Source organism: Pyxicephalus adspersus, chromosome 4 (genome assembly GCF_032062135.1).
Source record: "Pyxicephalus adspersus chromosome 4, UCB_Pads_2.0, whole genome shotgun sequence".
NCBI lineage: Eukaryota > Metazoa > Chordata > Amphibia > Anura > Pyxicephalidae > Pyxicephalus > Pyxicephalus adspersus.
This window is the reverse complement of record NC_092861.1, coordinates 138,369,220-138,386,611: the sequence shown is the minus strand read 5'-3', so window position 1 is coordinate 138,386,611 and position 17,392 is coordinate 138,369,220. Positions and strand designations below refer to the sequence as shown.

At 37.1% G+C, this 17,392-nt stretch overlaps 1 protein-coding gene across 1 annotated transcript in view; it reads right to left on the bottom strand.

Moving 5' to 3' along the window:
* The window catches only part of THADA (THADA armadillo repeat containing), a gene marked incomplete in the record, with an annotated part of 349,766 nt that overhangs the window by 294,907 nt on the left and 37,467 nt on the right, over nucleotides 1-17,392 (bottom strand). The window contains 2 exon segments of the mRNA XM_072409779.1: nucleotides 1,962-2,119; nucleotides 16,171-16,332. Of these exon segments, the coding sequence (XP_072265880.1) occupies nucleotides 1,962-2,119; nucleotides 16,171-16,332 (320 nt within the window).

Genomic DNA, 17,392 nt, shown 5'->3' with positions numbered 1-17,392 from the left:
AAAATTGAACTCGCTGGCAGTTTTACGAGTTACTGACGAATATTATGCAGCAAAATATAAAATAAAATGGAGGACAGAACAGCCCAGCAGAGAATTTTACAGTTCTGTATAGTATCTGGGCGATATATTAGGAATATGAGCGATTCATAAAGGATTTATTTAAACAAAGCCTTGGAGTGTGTTTTTCTATTTGCTTCATATAGGAAAATTTTCAATAACTGCAGTTCACGACTGCACAGCGGCTGAGCAATAGAGACGCAACGGTAAATGAAAACAAACAGAATTTTGTGCCTGACATTAAAAGTCTTCCATTTTAAAGGATTACAAATAAAATTGCTGCAACCACATATGTGTGTCTGCTAAAGCTAGTGCAACTTCTAGGGGCTTTGGGACTTTATAGTACAGCGAATTTTCTATTTCAATAGATTTTAATTCAATAAAATAGAAAATGTGAATTTTACATATCAACTGAATTTGAACAGCAAAATACAATTATCATCTGAACAAATTATGTTTACCGAGTATTTCTTGAATTAACAGCAAATAAACATATCTCCAAAAATCTTGGCAGTCTCTGTAATACTGCTTGACCTGTCATACACGTAATAGGTAATGAGAAGCACATTGAAATTTTAGATTAAATAACCTTCATGAATTTTAAGTGTATCAAATCATGAAGCATGCACCCAAAATGTACTAGGAGAAAATTGGTGAATAACCGAGTACTTTTAAGTAGTACATTTAAAGTCAATTAAATTACTCTCTAGACTAAGTGATAAAAAATGAAAAAAAAACACACTTTATTTAGTATACAATATCATAAAATTCACTACAGTGATACATAAAAGCACTTAGCATCCATATAAATCTCCTTATGGGACACCCTTAAGGGGTATTCCAAATGTTGACGCGTTTCACAGAATCTTAGTCCGCTTCCTCAGGAAAAAAGGAGATCTATAATTGCAACAATCAACATTGTAGATATTTACTTTAACCACCCGACCGTTAAACCCGACCTTGGCGTCCGTCCGTAGCGTGTGCGTGTCCCTCGGCGATGACGTCGGCGCGTGTGCGGGAAATTCAAATTGAAACTCAATCAAACACATTTTGTATTGGATTGAATACAAACTCCTGTATCCAATCCAATACAAAATAATTCAAAATAAATACAAAGCATGTAATTGGTAAATTCAAACACTCATTTTGTATTGGACTGAATACAAAGTCCTGTATCCAATCCAATAAAAAATAATAGAAAATATATTTATGTGGTTTTGTCTATAGGTATGTGACGTTGGACTGTTGGACACTAGGGAGGTGTTTTAGAAAAATATATTATTATACAGTATACTGAATTATCGCATTTTCAGTATTTTTCATTTATTTATGTATGTTTAAGCTGATTTTTGTGTCTTTTATTTCATTTTATTAAAAGTAATTTTTTTTTTTTACATGGTTGTGTGTTTCAAACATTTTTTATCTACTAGAACCCTGTTCGGACATATTTCTGTAAGTTACAGGTCTACAATTTAAAAAAAAAAATTTCATGAAAAACAGTGTAACGCTCTTGGAACAGAAATCTAGACATCAGTGAAACGCCCAGGTGGTTAAATTAGTGCTGGTCCAAGCAATATATTTTGGTTTTATTCTTGGGTTTAGATACATTTTGAGTAAATATGAAGTGTTAGGGTCAGGCAAAACATAGTAAAAGGTTTGGACTTCCATGCAATTCTGTTGGCATCAAAGAACTACCAGAGAACACTAGAGAACTAAAATACTGCAAATACCTAAATTTTTAGACTGATTAAAGCCCAAGAAGCGCCACTTTAACTTTCTTGTTTTAAAGCACTGCAAAACGTCGATTTTAATGTGAAGAAGTAAAAAACACAGGTTATATATACACAAGATCCCGAAAATGGCTGGTACTGAAGAAGTATCTGCCTGACATTAGAAAGCTGTACCTGTTCCACTGTAATAAGGCCCTGAGGACTGTCCATCTGGGTCTGCAATGGAAGATTCTGACACAGGAAACCCAACAATAAGGAGACTTCCTTCATACTGCGCCAGCAGCATACGAGGACCATCTGCGCGGTGACGTTGCAGGAAGCGCCTTCATTGCCTTGTAAGAATAAATAAAAAGACAGGTTATGGCCTGAATAGGTAATAGAAATATAATTGTGCAAAATTTAAAGGGAAGACATGATGAGACAGAAAAAAGTATACTGAAACTGTCCTCTAAAAATATAAATATATATTATAATTATATTAGGAACATACTGCTTACATTTCTGTTGCCCAGCAAAATCATGTCACAACCCAAATCCAAGTACATCACAGCTCCTGTTTGCAACAACTGTTCCAAATCGGTGATCCAATCCAATGGTGAAGCTATTGGATTATCATGACAGCCTGAACAGGGTTTAATTTTTGTTACAGTGCAACAGAGAAATGGTAAAGGGGAGTTTCAGGGAACACATCAAAGCATTTAGTGAGCCAAAGCAAGTATGGAAAAAATAATGGGCTCTCAATTTATTTAAATTTGTTTTATACAATCCCCATGGAAAACATTTGCATGGCTCCATAAAATATCAGTTATAAAGGCTAAAAGGAAGGTAATTCCTTAACTAAGGACCATGTAACATTCATTCCCTTGACATCCTGCATCACCAATCACTATGAAAGTTCTAAGGCTGACTGCAAAAAATTGGTGACGGTTTAATTAAAGTAATGTGTGTGTTCCAGCACCACCTTCATTGTGTGCCAGAATACTGACAAGAGGATATGGGGAGAATAGTTTCATCATTGCATTATATTATTTTAAGACAACCACACTAAATATATGTATTTACCTTTTATTTCGCAAGAGTTTTTTTCCATTTTGACTGAATAGTTCTTTTAAAAGTAAAACACAAACCAAACATCTGGAATAAATTTATAATGCATTTATGACCACTGTTACCTGCAAAATCATTTCCAATGAAGTTCTCTCTTGAGACACACAAACACCTAATACACAACAGAGCCATAATAGTGAACCTGTTTTTCACTTTTCAAGCTTTCTGTGTTCTCTGCTGATTGATTGGACCATAAACAATGCCGGTATACTCTTCCCTGTGTGTCCCCCCTCTCTTCCATCTCCCACCTGCTACGTAGTTCACACAATGATTTTGTCAGATTTTGTCTGATTTTTTTTTTTATTTCCTATTTGGAAATATTTCCACCTTATACTGCCAAGTGATTCTGTCCACCTTTGGGGATCTCTTACTCTTCATGTTTCATTTTCTGTAATGTAAAATACATCCTTAGCTCAGCAAATCCGGATATTACAAGGGGATCTCACTTTGCCTATTGTGCTTTTAATTTAGGTACAAAGATCGCACCTCTCTTGACAGATATAAATTTAGGTAGGTAGATTTACACTCCAGCATGCTGTGCTACACTATACCTATACCTCTGCCTATCACCAGACTGGAAGATGTGTGACCATCTGTGTATAACATCTCTCTATATCATCATATAATATCTCTGTATGTATAATATCATACATGTCTCAAGAATTTTAATCTATATACATATTACATACAAACCTATAATTGATGAATGAAAGGAGTAAGACTTTTGTGTCAAACAACTACAGTTTACTTCAAAAAATGCAAATGAGCAAACTAAGCTTAATATAACTTGACTAAGCTAGTGATGAACAAGCATACATAGGTAAAAAAACAAAATCCAGTTAAATATGTAATATTAATTCAGAGGATCACAGAAAATTGTGGAGAAATAGGGTTGTGCCTTTAAACCCGACGCGTTTCGCCATATGGCTTTCTCGGGGGAGGGTAGAGACTCTATTAGACATACATATACATACATATATATATATATATATATATATATAAATATACATAAAAAAAAATATACGAGGGGATGCTGAGAAGTTCCTGGCTTTGCCCCCTTCCAGATGAAATAGAAAAATGAGTGTGGGGGCATATGACTAAGATGTCTAACATCTTAGTATGTAAGTGTGCACATATCAGGTCTTTGCGATTTTTTCTGTTTTTTCTTTTAGTGAGAAGCTGTGATGGCAGAGGGACAAGAAAGTTTCATGTTGTTGGAGTTACAGGCCATCATTAAGTTTTTGTTTTTCCAGAGTTTTTCTTTTTTTTCACTAAAAGAAAAAACAGTTTTAAGAATCGTAAAGACCTGATATTTGCACAGTTACATACTAAGATATTAAGCTGTCATAAGCCCCCACACTCATTTTTCTATTTCATCTGGAAGAGGGCAAAGCCAGGAACTTCTCAGCACCCTCTCGTACATATGTACCAAAGGCAATATTAGAAATGAAAGTCAAAAGTGTTGAGCAGCTGCATAAGAAAAAGGTTTTTGGGTTATTTCAGCTTTAATATACATACAAACCTACACTAAAGCTCAACCTCTGAAGACAGTGCTTATTTCTGAATTCCTCTACAGGTTTGAATGATGTCCAGCACCTTTCAACCCACTTCTTGTAAGTCCAGGGATTCATGGGGGTTCATCATTAAGCTGGTAGGAGCTTACAGGCACATTGTGCAGATAACAGCACTGTCATCATTGCATGCTTACTATTCTATGCACCATTTCTGACTGCTCTGCTGGAGAAATTAAAAAAAAAAAAAAAAAAAAAGGACCACTAACATATTATGTATTCTGACGGAGGACACAAAAATGTATGTATGTGCAAATTGCAAAAAAAAAAAAAATATGTTGAAAGTAGAGGACTTTGTCCTTTAGTGCCCAGTCTAGCATTAGGCATCAAATAGAATCCTGTCAATTCACAGCATATTTACTTTATTTAGCATGATTCCCTAGAAACATTTACTTATCATTTCTTTGCTTATTTGGATCTATGTAGTGATGGAAATGAACATGTGACCATTCCCTATACTGTGCGACAGTGCTGGTGCCTAATGCTACTGTAAGAGTTGACAAGAGCGTACATAATGTGTTTACCAGTTCAAGTAACTGAATGGAGCAGCAAGGAAGCAATAGACATGTAAATATAGGCTGCTGGAGAACCACCCTTTAAGATGAACTTGCTTTGCCCATCATATATACTTTGTAGTTAAAAAATAATATACATGTACATGAAAATGAGTAGTGTAAAGGCTGGGTAACAATTAATATTAATATTATTTTTATTATTATTATTATTATTATTATTATTAAGCACGATTTATAAAGCGCCAACATATTACGCAGCGCTGTACATTAAATAGGGGTTGCAAATGACAGACGAATACAGACAGTGACACTGGAGGAGGAAAGGACCCTGTCCAGAAGAGCTTACATGCACGCCCATAGTGGGTGCCTCTCACAAAGCCCCAAAGAGCTTACAATCTAGGAGACGTGTAGTAAAATAAAATATCAACTTAAGTTTTGCTGGTTCAGCTGATTTTTCCTTCCCTGACATATCTGACCTACAACATAGTGACATGATCTAAAAATATCCAGGGATTCATTTTGAAGTTATGACAAATTATATCTCTACTGGAAACAGATGCTGCAATAAATACACTGAGCTTCTATGTTATAGTTTCAATATGAATAGGCAATTTAGGTCCAAAGATACCATGCAATTACATTTGTCTTATATGACAGTGAAGATAACGTCTAGGAGTAGAAAGGACATTCTTCTGGAAAAATCCACAGATCTCTGTAAAATCACAGACCAGTTATTTTACCAATGGACATGCATCTCTTAGAACTTAGCTAAAATGCATGACATGGATTGTGTGAGTAGTTTATTCTTTTGTTATCTTGATGTATATCTTTTTTGCACGAGTACCCCTCAGATTACAAAAAGGGATAAAACAGATTTTCCAATCTAAAACACATCATGAGGCGATTTGGAAAACCGATTTGGAATTTGGAAAACCTTTTAGTTGATGGAGAAAAAGGTATGCTTGTAGCCCCTACTTGAAATATTCAGTTTCCTAACACCTTGCATCTCATTAACAGTGTGATTGGGACAAACAATGCTTTGCAACTCTCCTCAATGGGAACAGAGACAGCAAAATCAACCTAACTGAGGTTCTGTTCTCTCACTACTATGTGCAAAATTGAAAATATAAAGTGGCACTGTCTCTACTAAGCTGTCCACATGTTTGTTACATACCAAGCTCCCAGAGCAAGGCATTGTAAGTCAGTAATAGGTAAGATAAGCTGCAGAGAGATCATAAGGAATACTGGTGACTTTTGGCCTCTGCCTTTCCACTATAATATCTAAATACGACAAGATGTCACTTAGTTTTCTCTGAACTTCACTGATGAAACATTCGCCACCTGTGTTTTTTTTTTTGTTTTTTTATTACACAGTATCATTCTTTCACCTTTTTATCGCACATCAGTGCTGCCGATCTTCCAGGCTGTTTTAACTAATTCCTATCCACACACCTGTACATTATTGTTCTGGCACAGGCTTCCCAAAAGTGACAATGGTGGATCATGCCTGCACAATGTATGCCCACTTGTTGGCTTTTAGTCTCCACCAGGGCTGTATATGATGAAGTTTTTTGGAAGGCATGGATAGAGCATTGCCACCCAATAACAGAACTACCTGAGAAAGGAAAAATCACAAGTTCCTCTTTTAAGGAAAGCAGCAGATTTAAAAATGAAAAATGGCTTTTGAAAATCACATTACCTTATTAAAAGCTTTTATGAGAAAGCAGTGATTAGATTTAGATCTATTTGGATTGCCAGAGCAGCCTGCAGTCATGACTGCAAAGAACATTATTAAGGCTCGATCTCTGAGAGAAGTAAAACAACAAAACAAACAGGTTTCACTTGCAAATGCATAGCTAAAATGTGTAATTCATCTGGACAGACTGTACTGGTGAACTTTTGACAAGCTATAAAAAGTAGGGAAAAAAGACAAGGACATTCTTCACAAAAAGAATAGTCTATGACACAAGCATTCACTTTAGTTACAGGCAATTATTCATTATTAAACAAAATAGCCCATTTTACACTGACAATCTAGCTTCTTTCCCCATTATGCAGAAATTAAACCATAATCTACACGGCTGGCCCCTGACCTTGAACACAATACCAGACAGTGATGAGAATAAGTAAGCAACGTTTGCACGAACAACTATGGCACAACAGTGCCCCCGTGTGCCCAGATATAATGTACGTGGCGGAGGAAATACCAAGAGCAAAGAGGCTCAGAACAACTATTCATTAAAGCACCATTACCTAAAGCATCCACTTAAATTAGTTTTTTTTTTATAAATTGTTCACTTACCTTTTTCTACATGATCATTTTTCCCTAACACGTTTTCCACCGCAGGTTCCTCCTAAACTTCTGGTTTTATAGAGCAAGAGCAGTGCACCTATATTAAATACATATCTCTCATATCAGCACTACCACCAGCTTGTATTAATGGGCATGCATTATTATTATTATTATTATTATTATTATTAAATAATAATAATAAAAAACAGGATTTATATAGTGCCAACATATTACGCAGCGCTGTACATTAAATAGGGGTTGCAAATGACAGTCAGATAAAGACAGTGACACAGGAGGAGAAGAGGATCCTGCCCCGAAGAGCTTACATGCACGCTTATAATGGGTGCCTTTCACAAAGGTCAGATTTGTATGTGTTTATAATCTTGTAACAATATATATTATAATATAATTTGTAATGTTTAAAATCTATTTACAACTGACCTGAATACACATAGGATGAGACACAAAAACATGGTGGGTCTTATCCCAGGTCCACTGTCGATTGGGTCATCTTTTCAATGTGTTGATAATGTATGCAGAGAAGTCTTAAGTGCTGGCTGAATGTAATCCATGTAGGGAACACGTAGGAACAAGTAGGCAGAAAGCAGGGTCACCCTCATAAAGGAAAAGACTTTGATTCTCTATTCACAAATCCCTATTGCTACTGACAGATGTCAGGATAAGCATTGAGGAACACAAGAAATATTCTTTTTTACCTATTGTTCAGGTTTGAGGTAATTAAAAGGGAAATGGAAAAGGAGCACACTAAAACAAGTAGATGGCCAGCATGGTCACCCGCATGAAGGAAGTCCATGTAGGGAACATGTAAGAACAAGTAGGCAGAAAGCATGGCCACCCTTATAAAGAAAGATACTTTTAGATTCTCTATTCAACGAAACCTATTGCTACTGATAGATGTCAGTATAAGTGTAGAGGAAGACAAGTAATATTATATTTTATTTATTGTTCATTAAAAGGAGATAGAATGTCTTGTCAACTCTCTAAAAACAATTGACTTATTGCAAGTTTTGATCTAAGGCAAGTCACTGTTGGCCTCCCCTCTGATTCTTACCTCTTTTGCAAGTTATCTTAAAACTACAAATTATGCAAAATGTAAATATACATTGTTGTATTTATTTAACAGCAGATAATAATTCTTTTTTCTTTTAACCAAAAACATGTTTTGTACTCCTTGGTGCACCCTCTTTTTTCTTACTGTGCAATGATTTTGCCCATTCTGTTCATCCCATCTTGTGTCCCTTTTATGAACTTTCTGCTAATGCCGGTTTTTTCTTTACTGCCTGCTACTCAGTGTGATCGATTTCTGATCTACTGCACGTATGATGAAAACAAAATTACAGAAGAGAAAAATATATACGGTTCAGGCAACATTAAATCCTATCAGTATGACACTAAACATGCTGACCTGTACTTGGCTGCAGTGTTTGATATGACTTGCATTTAAAATGAACAGAACTTTGTACCCTGAACTATAAATATGATAATTTGCCAACAAAAATAACTCATGCTTACATACTAAGCATACTTCATCTTCTAAAACAGCTTTCTTTAGCAGGCATTGTTATCATTATGTACTTGAACAGATCATCTACAAGACATAATGCAGGCTTGAAGGCCTAGATACCTTTCAATAAGGATAATTAAATCACACACAGGTATACATTTATATACTACTACTATAACGATTTCCTGGAAACCAGAACAAAAATATTTTGAATACATTTACCTTATTTTTGAACAAAACGTTTTGTATGTAAATGGTTAAGGACCAAAAGAGAGATCAATTCACAAGGGAACTTTCATAGGATTGAATTCTAAGATTCCAAGTGGAAAGAAAAGAGCAAGGGTAATGGCTAATGTTTTCATTGTGGGCCTGTAAGTGAATCTCTTAACCACTGGATTTCTATTACTTCTTTTGAAAAGCATGAAGTTCATTGGAAGGATGTGAAAAATATTCCTACCACTACTGTCCTATAGTAGCCATGACCCGGTTGTCTAGTAAAATTATACGTATTGTCCAATGCCATTTGAAAGAGATGATACATCCACTTTCATGACCATACACACTTCTTGTGCCCTACACATGACATCTGGCAGCATGCATTTCTATACCCACACCCTTTAAGGTGTTTATATGGTTTTGTAATGGTGCCAACTATGGCACCTAAGTGAAATCATGCAATTAGAAAATAAACTGAAACATGACATTGCTGTATATTAATATTGATTACTGATTAATGATCTGATATTGTAATGTTAGCCCTAACAACAGCTAAAGTAATGCTGTAAATCACACACGCAGAAAAAAAAAATATGCTATACCATCTTTACATACTCCTGTTCCTCTAGGTTTACATACTTAACCCTCCTTTAAACTTCTGTTCTCCATCCACTCGATAAGATAGTCCTGCACTTTTCTCCTTCACAAGCTGAGATATTAAGGTTAGTGTACTAGAAGAGTTGAGAACGTTAACTCCAGAAATTTGGCTGAATATTCTCTGAAATTATCTTAATCCTTCAGAAATCTCTAGCAAAATACTTACCTTTTTACTTTACATGCCTCATTCACGTGCAGTTAAAGTAAGTAAGCAGAAATTTGTTTTTCACACTGTTGGATAGCTGAAGTGAACAATCACACAATTAATTAGGTGAAGATTTTCAACTCCGTTATTAAATAGGCCAATTTCAGTGCCTGCTCAAACTCAGGTCTATAATACCTTACTGACTACATTTATTTAATGTTATTATTTATGAAGAAACCTGACACATACAATAACATTAGAGAAGGTGCACAACAAATTCAGGGAGCAAATCTTTTTTCAAGGTTTTAACCCTTCTTCACTGTCCCCTCTTAGCTCCTACATTTCTACTCAATGAACATTTCAGCTCCAGTGCTTGTCTCTTCTCAGCTCCTTGACTTTCACTTTATAGCTTCTGGGCCTCTGTTTTTCCTTACTGTGCCCTTTCAGCACCTGCATCTTTGCTCACCTTCACTGTCCCTCTTAGTTCCAATATTTCTGTGCTTCTTTACTGTCCTCTCTCAGCTCTCATGTCTCTGCGCCATTTCACTATTATCTTCACCCAGCTACTTTAACTGTTCTTCGTGGTCCCTTCTGGTGCCTCTGCTTTTTAATTGTCAACTCTTTTCTCCTATGTCTCTGTTCTCCTTCATGGTCCCTTCTGATGTCTCTGCTCTTCAATTGTCCCCTCTTATCTCCTCCTGTTCTTCTTCATGGTTATTTCTCACGCCTCTGCTCTTCTATTGTTCCCTATTAGCTCCTATGTCTCTGTTCTTCTTCAGGGTCTTTTCTGATGTCTCTGCTCTTCTACTGTCCCATCTTAGCTCCCATATCTCTGTTCTCCTTCATGGTAACTTCAGACGCCTCTGCTCTTCTATTTTCCACTCTTAGCTCCCATGTCCCTAATATATTTCACTGACCCCTCTCATCTCCTGAACTGAAAACAGACTAGTTTGTGTATTTTATGCAGTAGCAAAGTGAAGCAAAGTGATTACACTGCACAACAATTTTGCTACTGGGAATAACACATGTGATTTACATGATATCGAGTGTGCCGATTCCAAATCTGAACTCAGAATTTGCCTATCACGTACAGATTTTAAGTTATAGGCAAGCTATTGCTGTTCAAATGGTCCATATTTGGGTAATGTATTTTTACATGGGAACATTTTAGCAGTTTCAGCCACCACTATGCCTGCTGCAGGCTCAGCTGAATCACGCATCCGGGTGGCATGCATGTTCCAGCAGCAACTGGGCATGTCTAGGCAAGTCAGTGAGCTGATGTCAGAGATAGGTATGTAAGGGAAATAGACCAAGGGCTTGTCTCCAGTGCGAAACCATCTTATTGGATAGTACAGCTAGGCCATAGTGAGTACTTGTTGAGCTAAAGATGAGTAGGCTCGTTAATAAACTAAATTCTTGCTACATTTACATATATCCCGTGTGATCAACGCCAGAACCTAACCAAGAGGGTGAGCTTTGCTTACAAGTATTACTTTGGATGTGAAATTGGAGATCAGGATAAAAGCTGGGCACCTCATATCTGCTGTCAGGTGTGTTACGTTGGCCTAACACAATGGTTGAATGGGAAAAGGAATAAAATGCCTTTTGCTGTGCCTAAGGTTTGTCATGAGCCAAAAGACCATCACTCGCCCTGCTACTTCTGTATGAATAAAATTGATTGGTTTTCGAAGAAGACAAAGTCAAAAATCGTCTATCCTGATTGTGAATCTGCTCTGAAGCCAGTGCCACATGATGCAGAGAATCCAGTGCCAGTTCATCCTACATCTGTTGTTACTGACAGTGACATATCGGATGAGGAACAGGAGGATGATGTGGATACAATGAATGTTATGAACCCCAATTTGAAAAGGGTAAGCCACATTTCATAAGCCAATCAGATTTAGATGATCTAGTAAGGGACTTGTCTTTGTCAAAAAAGTCTGACCTGTTAGCCTCCAAAAAAGAACGTCAACTTCACACTTTTGTGATCGTCACAGAAAGTTTGCAGGTTGTTACAAGCCGGAAAATGACATTTGCTTCTGTACTGATGTGAGTGGTCTGATGATGGAGTTAGGTTGTGAATAAATACAAGAGCAGTGGAGATTGTTCACAGACTCAATCAAAGTAAGTTTGAAAGCTGTAATGCTGCATAAAGGTAACAAAAAACCTTCTGTTCCTCTTCCCGAGAGGATGAAAGAGACATACGAATCCAAGGAGGTCATTTTGAAATTGATTAACTATTCAGAACATATGTGGATTGTTTGTGGTGACCTGAAGGTGGTGGCACTCCTTCTTGGCCTGCAATTGGGATATACAAAATTTCTGTGTCATGATGACAGCAACCATTACAAAATAATGGCCACCCAGACCTGAACACCCTGTTGACCAGTACAACATGAGGCATATATCTCATTGATTCACAAAAAGTTTACCTTCCGCCACTTCATATTAAACTTGAATTAATGAAAAACATTGTTGTTGCAATTGATCGTGATGGTATGGGTTTTCAGTATCTGAAGGACAAGTTTGGATTGGGATTCATTTGTGCTAGTTGCACAAAACTTTCTGGGCAACCAGCTAGTTGAAAACTATGCTGAACTCATGAACAACATGCTAACAGCATACCATCAACTTGACGAACGTCACTGAAAATTATTTTTTTCGTTTCCATCTGGTACTTCTTCCCACTAAATTTGGGTGATGTGAGTGGTGAACAAGGGAAGAGGTTCCACCAAGACATTTCTGTTATGGAAACAAGGTATCAAGGGTGGTGCATTCCCAACATGATGGGTGACTACTGCTGGTTTCTGCAACGTGAGACAGTGGAGAGACACAAACGCAAATGCCTGAAACACTTCTGAAGTGTACATGTGTGTTGAACAAGGACTTTTGTGTAATTGTAAATGTTGTTGCAGCATGAAACTACGTTTTTGTAATGTCATAGAACAATGAGGCAAAAGTTAGTTATCTATAGAGATTACATAGTAACTGCAGAACGAGAGAATGTAGTTAATCATGTCTATACACGTAATTAATTTAGTATCCTGACGTCCTAGGCAGAATTGGACTTCAGATTTAGATTCAGCGCACTTGATTTAGTATAGGACACATGGATTAGAGCAAGTAGCAGACAATATTTATTTTTTTGTGATGCAGGGTTATTTATATGGGGACCAAACCCACATCCTTTGCATTAGAAGCATCATGAGTAATCATGAGAATCACCAAGTAAATGAGATAAAGAAAATGAAGATATGAAGAAGAGTTGTTATCAAAGATCTGTCAGCAACCACAACTTGCATTCCTGTTATCAGATGAAGCCAATCATTCCACCACAGTAAGCAAATAAACTAAAGGAATGGCTAAGGATCCCCTCAGACAACCCATTACACACATATGGCACAAAAACATTCAACACCATCATAGCTTTCCATCGCAAGATTATTAAACAGCTCTAACACTGGAAGCCTCAGGGCAAAATGAGTGTCCCACACATTTGGGAAACCACTGCAGTGCCGGAAGCCCACACTAACAGGAAAAAAAAATAAAAAGAGTGCTCAAAGGTCTGCTAGTAATAATAAAAAGCTGTTGAGGAATGATATGCTTACAGCCACTTCACAAGGAACAGAATATTCTAATATGAGAATAGGACACATGCCACAATGATTTTTGCGCTCTTTCTATAGTACAAAATTGTTGAAACAGTGTTTGTTTTTTTTTAATAGGATAGCTGTAATTGTGCTGGGAAATTTTTTCTTTCAATTATTTTTTTTTAGAGAATAGAAAAATAAGAAACAAATGGCAAAGAGAGCATAAATAAGGAGTTGCAGGAATACCCATTACAAACATGGTAAAGTGTGTATTCAAAAACAGAGTGAAACATCAGTTTCATAACATAAATAATAGGCAAATGTATGGCCTATGTAAAATGCTGCCTAGCCATTCACAATATACGTTTCAAAGCAAGCAGAGAAGAAAAAGAAAGCAGCAAGGAGTAATAAGGATAAGAGAGGAGGAGATGGATATAACCAAGGAGGGAGCAATGGAGAGACAACATGTACGGAACACAGGATCAGCCTTGAATACAGAATAGATTGCAGTTGCATGAAAAGTAGAGGGAAAAGACATGAGAGAAGGCAGGTCCATGTAAAGTAACCTGGTAAATAGTAGGTAATCCAAAGTGTCCAAACATGACCTTGCGTTTTACTTGTGTTATGGTGGGGATGCTCAAGAACCAAGCCTTTGCTAGGGTTTGTTTATCAGCAGTAAAGACAAAGTGCTGGGAGATTTTTGTATTGTTTGTTTTATAGTAAGAGACTCATCAATAGACAATGTGCACGGGGGATGCACTGCTTTGTCAAGTGATGTGTTCACACACTGGACACAAAAGTGTTAGGCTCCTATTCTCTTCACTGTAATCACTCACACCAGTCAAAATACAAAGCATATCAACCTCTACCCATGCAAAAGTAGAGAAATGTAAAGCCTAAAGCTACGTACACACTTCCAATTATTATCGTTGGAAAACGAACGACGAACGATCCTGCACGATATCTACGAACGATCGTATAGCACCGCTCCTGCACATAGAGATAACGACACGATCGTTCGTAGATATTGTACACACAATAGATACGATCGTTTGATCGATAGAGGAACTATGTGCACGACAGGAAAGTGAACGGACGTTCGTTCATCACGCATGCTCTGAACATGGACGATCAACGAACGACCGTACACACGAACGATGTTCAACGATCGTCGTCCAATCCGATCCGCCGGTCCGGTCGTTCGTTTCCAACGAGTTTCCTCGTTCGTTGGCGTCGTTGGTTACTTTTTTACGAACGATTTTTTGCCCAATCGATCGTTCGTCGTTCGATTGGAACGATAAAAATTGGAAGTGTGTACGCACCTTAAAGGGACATTGTTAATTTGGAGGCTGTGATCGGCTCATACATGGCTCCATGAGGCTCAAAATCTAATTAAATATAGTATACATTTAGATTCTTCAGGTAGGCGAAAGGGATGGATGTACTTCCCTGAAACTTCCCATTATTTAATGTTAAAAACTGTATGATTTTTATTTAAGGACACCTAAACTTGTGTCTCTACACAAAAATATTTATATCCAAGACTTTTCCTACCTTACAAACTCTTGATCCTGTTATTTTAACTCTTCATAGATCTCCTCCTGGTCTATGGTGGCAGCACGGTCATAAACTACTTCGATCTGAAATACTGTTGTAAACCTCCCTTTAGTAGCACTGCTGCTGATCTACATTCAGGGTTTGCTTTTTCAAATACCAACAGCAGAAAGGGGTAAACAACAGAATATGAATTAACTGTCCCTGGTCTACAAGGGCTGGTAGACCAAAGATGCCCAAGTACTAATCTCATAGCGTTCTTGCTATCCAACCAACTACACTACTTGCACCGTCCTCTATCTTGTTCACGAATACAGATACAGAGATTTGTAGTTAGCAGAAGAAAATTGCCAACACTCACAATAAGTTACAAAATACACTGGAATTTCTGTAGGATCAACAGGTTTTTTTCTGTACCTGCAGAAAGGGTATTTCCACTTAAAAAAGAAAAATTAATGCTACCACTATATCTCGGGGCTGGTGATCTACAATATTAGTACTTTTGTTTGGGGTTAAGATACCCAATAGGTCAAGGACTATACTACGGTGTTTACAAGAGTCTTTGGGTGCAAGGACAATATTTTGCTTATAATAAAGGCACCCTTTATACTCTAAATCTGTCAGATGTGACAGGTTCCCTTCCATTAGGACTAAGGATAGGTCCTAAATATTTCAGACATAGAAAAGCACAGTGTGGGAGACCTGTCCCATTAAACTCTATTTTCCCATGTGTGCAGGTGTATCCAGTCAATCCTCATTATTCCCATCACAGTGAAGACTGGCGTATATATTTTCATATAGCTTTAAACAGTGGCTTGATACAAAGCAAGCCAGCAATCCCATGCTGCTAAATCTTTAATGGCAGAGAAAAAGAAATTCCTTAACTTGTCGGCACTGCTTAAGGCCACAGCAATTGATCAAAGCAAAGTGAGCCCACAAGGAAAATGTAAAATGACAGGGGGGGCGTTAAACGCTAAAAGCCTGCTTGTTTGTGGCGAGCCCAGAACCAAATCTGGAACATGTGATGGCAGGACCACTGTTCTAGAAAACTTCTGGTCCAAATTCTAGCAAATTCTGGGCCAGCTGTAAACTGCACAGAACAATTATTATTTTCAGTTTATCAGTACACTTTTTGTTAGGCCACTTTTCAGCAGTCTATCAACATAGCAGACTAATTAGGTTTTTAATTGCTTTAATGACATGTCATTACCTTTCATTTCTGCACAGAGGGTATTGGACGGTACGCGGTCTTCGGGGAGGGCCTGGGAATGTAGGTCATAGTCTTTCTGTAATATTCTTGGCTGCGTGAAGTAATCATTTGTGTCCCGTGGTTTGATCTCACTCATTATCATGTGCAACTGAGCCGCGGCTTCTGCAAGAGACAATGGACACAGTCAGTGGGGAACGGTGAACCGCAAACAGCTTTGTCTCTCAGAGTTTATTGCTGTGCCCTGACTGTTTTAGGTAACAGGACCCAAAACGTCTGAAGGCACGGTGGTTGTGTCGTTCAGCACAAAGGAGCAAAAAACAAAATAGTCTTATGCAGATCAACTGTTAACAGCTATGGAAATAAAAGGTCATGAGACAAAATGCATGAATAGGAAATACGTTAAAGCAGAACTCTGCAGTAACAGAAAAGTAGGGTATCCGGAAAACAAGTTACCAAAAACTAAAACACTCCATCTGACAGTAAAAGGTGCAGTAAAGTGTCAAAACATTGTCCCACTTATTATTATCATATGGACATAAAGCACAACCTGCATCAGTGGGAAAAAATAAGCTCCTATTTACTTAACATCATTATTCCTGTTCTGACATTTCTTTTTATCTTTGCGATTCTGAGCAGGATAAGTTAACACATAAGTTCTAACTTTTTGAAATTTTCCACATCTGCCAAGAAGAGCATTGAAAACCTAAATTTAAACAAACAAACAAATAAAAGCAACCACCAACACTTTCATGATCTGAACAATTTCCTGTCAGTTTGCATCTAGCATAAGTGTAGTTTTTTCAGAAATATTTGCTAGTTTCCTAATGTTACGTTGGAGTTAGTTCATGTTATTACTATGGTTGCTAGTAATGCCAATAAAGCAGTGATTAATTATATACAATTGCAGCCTTATGTTATCATGTGCAATTAATCACTATTAAATGCTATTGTGTAGCCAACATCTTAAGGAACCATTTACTCCATGAGTTGGCAAATGACCACTACTGAGTAAATCAACTGGCAATTACAAAAACAAAACCCTTTTTTTAGTTTTTTCTTGATATATTGAAATTTATTTTATTTTTAACAAAAGGAAATCAACATAATTTGACAATGCTTAAGTTGTCATTGTCTTGATTAATGAGAGAGAAAGGTCATGAAACTTTGTAAGAGTTACTAGCAAACTAGTAGCAGATCACAATATTTGACCATAAAATCTGAA